Source organism: Crocuta crocuta, unplaced genomic scaffold (assembly GCF_008692635.1).
Source record: "Crocuta crocuta isolate KB4526 unplaced genomic scaffold, BGI_CrCroc_1.0 scaffold301, whole genome shotgun sequence".
Classification (NCBI taxonomy): domain Eukaryota; kingdom Metazoa; phylum Chordata; class Mammalia; order Carnivora; family Hyaenidae; genus Crocuta; species Crocuta crocuta.
This window is the reverse complement of record NW_027527544.1, coordinates 1,435,214-1,443,276: the sequence shown is the minus strand read 5'-3', so window position 1 is coordinate 1,443,276 and position 8,063 is coordinate 1,435,214. Positions and strand designations below refer to the sequence as shown.

The following is an 8,063-nucleotide window of genomic DNA, read 5'->3' as shown; positions in this document are numbered from 1 at the left end:
TTCTTCTGGGTTCAGCCTCCTCATCTATAACACAGGGCGCTAAACCAGTTGATCTCAGTGGTCTTTGGTATGAATGGTAACCATTCCGAGGCCACCCACCAGCCCGATAGTCATATGTGCCCCCTCACTCATTCATAGGCCAGGATAGGAGCTTGACTTCAAGGCTGCTGCCTTCCCTGGTTACTCTGTGGAGGGGAGCCCAGCACTGAGCCTCCTCTGGCCTTGTGTCCTTACAGTCCGCCGCTGTGGCAAACTCAACGCCCCGGAGAACGGTTACATGAAGTGCTCCAGCGACGGCGACAATTACGGGGCCACCTGTGAGTTCTCCTGCNCCTGCCCGGCTCTGTCAGTCCAGCCTGGCCTGGTCTGGCACGGAGCCCACCTGTGCAGGTATGAGTATGGCCCCCCAGCCAGCAGCAGAACCCGAAGACCCAGTACAGGGAGTGAGGGTTTCGTTCTGTGCGCTTTGAAAGGTTCAGTGCTATCCCTCTTTATGTGATGAGGGAAAACGGTCCCTGAATCCCTAGGGCAGCTCTTCTCATCCACGTTCTTCTCTTGCCTCTGTCCATCTCCTGATTTCTCTTTCATGCCCTCTAAAGGAGAAGCTGGAGGTGGGAACCTGGTGCCCACCATTAGTGACTTTGCGGATCAGCCAAGTCTGCTTTGGGTACCCTTAGTCTTACCTTCTACAAATGGAAGGGTCTTTTTTGGCAAAGCCAGGATACTACTGCGTATGGACAATATAATGCCTGCTTTGCAGCACTGGCTTGTAAGTCACACGGACTGTGGGCATTCAGGATTTTTCCTCCTAGGGTCAAATGAGGAAGATCATACTTTACCTACTCCTTGAGTTGTAAGGAGTAAATGAGGTCATCCATTAGATAGTGGAAGAGAGCAGTGCCTGGCACAAGGTAAGGGCTCAATGCTTGTCTGCTCTTATTACCAAGGAACACATATTGGGCTGGGTAATGATAATGGTGTGAAATTTGCACTAGCTAGAAGGTTCTGGACATATCTTTTATTTATATACTCCATGTTTCCCCCCCTGCATTTCCTGGTACTTTCTCATCTTTATGCTTTTTCTTAAACCCCAGACATTCAGAGTTGGGTGAGAGAGAGACGCATGTAGACCATCAGCTAAATGCCCAGAGTTCTTCAGTTTCATACATTAAAGCAGAAAAGAACTTCCTGAGGCAGGGAAAGTAATGCCCACCCTCCAAAGATGTTCCACAGCCTAATCCCTAGAACCTGTCAGTATATTACCTGGAATAATATATTACCTGCATATATTACCTGAATAATATATTACCTGACTATATTACCTAGGGCCTGTGAATGTAAAGGGGACCTTGCAGAGTTAATTAAGGATTTTGAGATGGGGAGGGTAGCCTGGATTTTCCAGGTGGGCCCAATGTAGTCACAAGGGTCCTTCTAAGAGGGAGGCAAAGAAAAAGAAGATGGAAGCAGAGGTCGGAGAGGAAAGAGAGGTGAAGATTCCACGCTGCTGACTTCCAAAATGCAAGAATGGCCACGAGCCAGGAAACGAAGGTGGCCTCTAGATGCCAGGAAGGCCAAGGACAGAGGCTCTTCCCTAGAGCACCGGGTGGGGAGGGGCACGGGCCTGGCAACTTGTTGACGTTAGCCCGGTGAAACCAGTTTTAAACTCCTGACTGTCAGGACTGTAGGCGAATGTGTGTGGGTTAAGCCCCTAAATTTATGGTGCTCTGGGACAGCCACGAGAAAAAACTGATACACTTCCCCATTCCCCAGCGCCATGCTTCTCGGCACCACCTCCCACACGAACCACTTACACTTTATCTTGGGGTTTACTTCTTAATGCATACGGGTCTTTATGTCATCACGGGCTAGGCTGAGCCAGAACAAGCAGAGACTTTCCCATCCATCTGGCCGTTTCTCATTCCAGCCATGAATGTCAACGTGGGTGTCAGAACGGCAGCTGCACTTCTGGACCAGTTTTATGAGAAAAGGAGACTCCTCATTGTGTCCACACCCACAGCCCGGAACCTTCTGTACAGGCTGCAGTTGGGAATGCTGCAGGTGAGTCCTCGCAGCAGGGCCAAGGTGAGGGGGGGCGGAGGAACCTTTAACAGGAAGGGCTCAGTGGTTTCATTAAAAGCGAAGGCCGGATTGAGCGCCTCATCTATTTACCGTGAACTTCAGGAATTGGCGCTTTAGAGCTACCTCCATTCATTTCTGGGTCTGGGGCGTAACCTGCTTAACCTGGACTCTCAGAGCTAACCCAGTTGTGTTCCATCTACGTAAAGTTTGTCTTCATTAGTAAGCCTAGTTGGCCTGCTGTCCAGACCCAGCTGGACAGTTGTTGAACCTGTCCACGATATGCCTGTGCTGGAGGCCGTCATTCAGTTGTTTGCCTAAAAGGAATGAGGGGAGTCCAGGAGCCCTAAGGCCCCAGATCTCGCTCCAGGGAGCCTCCCCAGGTCTCTTAGAGTTTGTCAGAAAACGATGGCCATCTTTAAGAACAGTGGTTCTCAAAGTGTGGTCTGTGGACCAGCAGCATCCACATCCCTTGGGACCTTCTAAGAAATACAAATTCTCCCCCATCCCATCTACGTGTTAACAAGACCTCCAGGTGATTTCTAAGCAACTGAAAGTACGAGACACACTTTTCTAGAAATGTGCCCTTCTCCGCGGTGTAAATTTTGTAGATACAAAATGAGGCATCCAGAGTCTTCTGAAAAAAGATGAAGAAACAGAAAAGGATGGACATAGAGCTTGCTAGATGTTGTCCGGAAGCTGGTATGCAATACCAGTGGCCAACCTGACTGAATGCTAAAGAGGCAGGACGTTATGCTGGGTCACGGACATGGCGCTTATTTGTTTGGTTTTTTGTTTGTTTATTTAACGTTTATTTATTTCTGAGAGAGAGGGAGATAGAGAGCATGGGCAGGGGAGGGGCAGAGAGAGAAGGAGACACAGAATCCGAAGCAGGCTCCAGGCTCTGAGCCATTAGCACAGAGCCCGACACAGGGCTTGAACTCGTGAACTGTGAGATAATGAGCTGAGTCACAGCTGAACGACCCACCGACTGAGCCACCCAGGCAGGTGCCTCATTCACCACCTTTTTTTAAAATTTCATCTATTACAGTGAATAAGACTAAGTATTTAGAACAATCTTGGTTTAATCAAAAGCTACAATTTTACTTCTGATTTCAGCATTAATGCAATGAGTAATAAATCTTTCTTCCTTTTCCTCCATGTACATCTCAGGCTTCGCGCAAACTCTGAAGAATCATGCAAAAAATTTTAGGCTCCATTGATAGGAATTCAGTTCATTATATCTTTACTCCCAATCCCTACCACCTTACCTCCATCTTTGTATCCTTTTGTGCCAGCTAGGGACTGGCTCTTCGGGGATCAGCAGCCCACACGGCCCCACTGTGTGGGAGGCGGGCCTTGCAGGCTTTATGACATAAGCACGCATTTCCTGACTTCATAGAAAAATGAATAAGCCAGACAACTTGCTTTTCCTGTATGTTGGCACACTATGGCTTCTGTCAGTGAAATGTGCTTGGCGCCCCACCACCCTCCTTCCTTTGTGCATTGTCTATGGCTGCTTCCGCACTCCAGCGGCACAGCTGAGCAGTTAGGACAGAGACTAGCCGGCCCCGTGAAGCCTACAATGTTTAGTATCTGGCCCTTTACCAAAAACTGTTTGCTGACCCCTGTCCTAGTCTATCTCATCCTTTTGGGTACTTGTTAAATTACTAATGAAACAGTTGTGATGCCACCAGGCAGGGTCCAAGGACCCAGAGAGAGTGTCCCTTAGGACCAGCCAAGCGGGTCCCAGTCTGCACACAGGATAGAAATCAAGTGTGTGCCAGCAGGAGGTGAAAGTGGAGTTTATTGAAGGTTATTGAAGGTATTGAAGAGAGAGTGTAGGTACAGAGCGTCTGGGAGACTCAGAAGGGAAAAGAGAGAGCATCCCATCTTTGTTCAGGGTCTGGGGCTTTTATTGAGGATCGTGGTCTAGTGCATGTGTGCTCTCAGGCATCCGGGAACCGATTAGGACAGAGATGAGGGCCGGGGTGTTAGTCCTGGGAGCCAGGGGATCTTAGCATCGAGATGTCTAGCACTGGTGGTCTGGGATATGCATATGAACGGCTTCCTCTGGTCATTCTCACCTGGTCCTTCCTTACATGTTACCTGTTCGAAAGAAGTCATCAACTTCTTGTCCCTTAGGAGGACATAACACTATTTGCATTATAAGATCTCTGTAAAGTGGGGGTGCAAGAATAGCAAGGACAGAAGCAGGAAAAGGAGCAAAAAGCAGATTTTTATAGAGTCCTTCAGTTTCCCTGTCTCAGTTGGACAACAGATTTGGTATCCAGGTCTTTGTGTGTGACCCCCGTGACATATTTACATTGGCATTTTAACCAGAGCTTCCAGGAAGGGTTTGGTTGAGATAGGTTGTTCAGTTAGAATAATAAAAATACATAGTTTTATACTTTTTGCCAATTCGATCACCTTCTAGAGGGTTATTTCAGTGCAGTGGCAATTGTAGTAAAATACTTGGTGTTGTAATAACTCAGGAGTTTAAATTTTCTTTCCCCATTTAGCCACGTTCATCTTATACTACTTTCATGTTCCCCATTGCCATTGCTCTTCCTGATGTGACCTGCGGGCACATGGTTGAGGGGCCACATTCCAGAAACTCTTGTCAAGGGCCAACTTAGAGGATTAGAACTTTCTTTTTTCTCTCTCTTTTTTAATGTTTGTTTATTTTAGAGAGACAGAATGTGAGTGGGGGAGGGGCAGAGAGAGAGGGAGACACCGAATCCGAAGCAGGCTCCAGACTCTGAGCTGTCAGCACAGAGCCTGATGCCAGGCTTGAACTCACAAACCGTGAGGTGATGACCTGAGCTGATGTCAGATGCTTAAGCGGCTGAGCCACCCAGGCGCTCCTAGGATTTTCTATATATAGTATCATGTCATCTGCAAATAGTGAAAATTTTACTTCTTCCTTATCAATTTGGATGTCTTTTATTTCTTTTTGTTGTCTGATTGCTGTGGCTAGGCCTTCTAGTCATACGTTGAGTAAAAGTGGTGAGAGTGGACATACTTTTCTTCTTCCTGATCTTAAGGCAAAAGCTCTCAGTTTTTCACCATTGATGATGATGTTATCTGTGGCTTTTGCATATAGGACCCAGGGGGTACCTGGGGGACTCAGTTAAGCGTCCAACTCTTGATCTCAGCTCAGGTCTTGATCCCAGGGTCATGAGTTCAAGCCTCGCACTGGACTCTATGCTGGGTGTGAAGCCGACTTAAAAAAAAAAAAAAAAAAAAGAATATTTGACCACAGAAAAACAGTATTTTCATATATAACCTGTATAATGTTGAAGTATGCTCCCTCTAAACTTACTTTGTTGAAGGTTTTTAATCATGAATGGATGTTGTACTTTGTCAAAATGCTTTTTCTTCACCTGTGGAGATAATCATATGGTTTTTATCCTTTCTCTTATTGATGTATCACATTGATTTGTGAACATTGAACCATCTTTGCATCGCAGAAATAAATCCCACTTGATCATGGTGAATGATTTTTTTAACGTATCCTTAGATTTTGGTTTGCTAATACTCCCTGGAGAATATTTGCACCCATGTTCATCAGAGATATTGGCCTATAGTTCTCTTTTTTTGTGGTGTCTTTATCTGGTTTAGGTATCAGGGTAATACTGTCTTCATAGAATGAATTTGGAAGCTTTCCCACCGCTTTTACTTTTTGGAATATTTTGAGAAGACTATGTATTAGCTCTTCTTTAAATGTTTGATAGGATTCAACTGTGAAGCCAACTGGTTCTGGACTTGTTTCTTGGGAGGTTTTTGATTACCGATTCAGTTTCACTGTTGGTAATCGGTCTGTTCCAATTTTCTGTTTCTTCTTGACTCATTTTTGGGAGGTTACATGTTTCTAGGAATGTATCCATTTCTTCCAGGTCATCCAACTTGTTGGCATATAGTTTTTCATAGTATTCTCTTAATAATTATTTGTTTTTCTATGTTGTTGGTTGTTATTTCTCCTCCACGATTTTTGCTTTTGAGTCCTCTCTCTGTTTTTTCTTTTTTCGATTAGTTTGGTTAAAGGTTTATAAATTTTGTTACTCTTCTTAACAGATGAGCTGCTGGCTTCATTGATCTGTTCTGTTGGGGCTTCTTAGGTTGTATTTCCTTTATTTCTGCTCCAATCTTGATTATTTCCTTCCATCTACTGGTTTTGGGCAGGGTTTTTTGTTTTCTTTTCTGGCTCCTTTAGGTATAAGATTAGGTCATTTGAGATTTTTCATGCTTCTTGAGGTAGGCCTGTATTGCTAATAAACTTCCCTGTTGGAATGGCTTTTGCTGCATCACAAAGACTTCGGAGCATTGTGTTTTTATTTTCATTTGTCACCATTTATATTATGATTTCCTCTTTGATTTTATTTTGCGAGTCCCTTGACTGATCTTAAAAAATTTTTTTTAAATAATTTTTGAGAGAGAGACAGAGTGAGCAGGGGAGGGGCAGAGAGAAAGGGAGAGAGAGAATCCCAAGTAGGCTCCACACTTTCAGCGTAGGACCTGATGCAGGGCTTGAACTCATGGACTGTGAGATCATGACTTGAGCCAAAACCAAGAGTCAGACTGAGCCACCCAGGTGCTCCCTTTGACTGATTTTTATAGATATACTTAATTTTACTACTTTTGTGCTTCTTACTTTTCTTACTCTTGATTATGGTCTTTTCTTTCCACTCAAAGAGTCCCCTTTAACATTTCTTGTAAGACTAGTTTAGTGGTGATGGATTCCTTTAACTTTTGTTTGTCCAGGAACCTGTTTATCTTTCCTTCTCTGCTGATTGATAGCCTTGTTGGATAGAGCATTCTTGGTTGTAGGTTTTTCACTTTTAGCCCTTTCAGTATATTGTGCCACTCCCTTCTGGCCTGCAAGCGTTCTGCCAAAAAATCAGCTGATAGCCTTATGGGGTTTCCCTTGTATGTAACTGTTTTTGCTGCTTTTTGTCATTTTAATTACTGTGTTTCTTGTCGTGGACTTCCTTGGGTTGATTTTGCTGGGGGTCCTCTGTGCCTCCTGGACCTGGATTCTGTTGCCTTTCCCAGATTCAGAATGTTTTCAGCTATTATTCTTTCAAATAAGTTTTCTGCCCCCTTTTCTCTCCCCTCTTCCTCTGGAATCCCTGTAATGCAAATGTTATTATGCTTGATGATGTAACTGAGTTCCTTTAATCTATTTTCATTTTTTACTGTTCTTTTTTCTCTCTCCTATTCAGCTTGATTGCTTTTCATTACTGTATCTTCCAGGTTGATGATCTGCTCTTCTGATTCCTCTAGTCAGCTGTTTATTCCATCTAGCCTATTGTTAATTCCAGCTGAGTTCATCTCTGATTGGTTCTTCTTTATGTTTTCTCTCTCTTCATTGAGGGTCTCACTGAGGTTCTCCAGTCTTTTTTTTTCAAGTCCAGGTGGGTATCTTTATGACCATTACTTTAAATTCTCTATCAGACATATTATCTCCATTTACTTTAACACTCGTTGTTGTGCTTTTTTCCCCCGTTCTTTCATTTAGGACATATTCTACTGTCTCCTCCCTTTGGCTCTCTATGTGGCAGAAGTGGGCTATATTTTCCTTCTCTGCCTTTAGTGCCCTGCAGTGCTATGTACCCTGTTCACCAGAACCTGTGTGCCCTTTGTGGACAGGATTTGGTCCCTGTGTTTTTAGTGAGCCAGTCTGGGGCTGCCTCGAGCCTGAGTTGGGTCCGACCAGACATGTGCCAGAGCTGCAGTAGCACCGAACTGCGGGGCGCGCTCTCTGCATTGTCCCCTGAGCAGCTTTCATTGGTGGGCGGTGCACGCAGTCAGGCAAGATGCCTGCTCCCAGTCCACCTCTGGGGCTGAAGTCAAACTGGTGTGTGTGGTTTTCATCCCCTCTCCCTGGGGCAGGAGACACTCTGACGTGGTGCTGGTCCCTGTTGGGGTACCACTTTGGATGGACTCCTGCCAAGGGTGTGTTGGAGGGGGTGGAGCCACAGGAG

General features: G+C 45.1%; 2 protein-coding genes across 2 annotated transcripts in view; both read left to right on the top strand.

Moving 5' to 3' along the window:
• The window catches only part of SRPX (sushi repeat containing protein X-linked), a 62,716-nt gene that overhangs the window by 27,253 nt on the left and 27,400 nt on the right, over positions 1-8,063 (top strand). The window contains 3 exon segments of the mRNA XM_077765139.1: positions 237-330; positions 332-390; positions 1,925-2,058. Of these exon segments, the coding sequence (XP_077621265.1) occupies positions 237-330; positions 332-390; positions 1,925-2,058 (287 nt within the window).
• LOC144232219 (stress-induced-phosphoprotein 1-like) overlaps positions 7,798-8,063 on the top strand; it is a 2,155-nt gene continuing 1,889 nt past the window's right edge. The window contains 1 exon segment of the mRNA XM_077765002.1: positions 7,798-7,885. Coding sequence (XP_077621128.1) covers positions 7,798-7,885 — 88 coding nt within the window.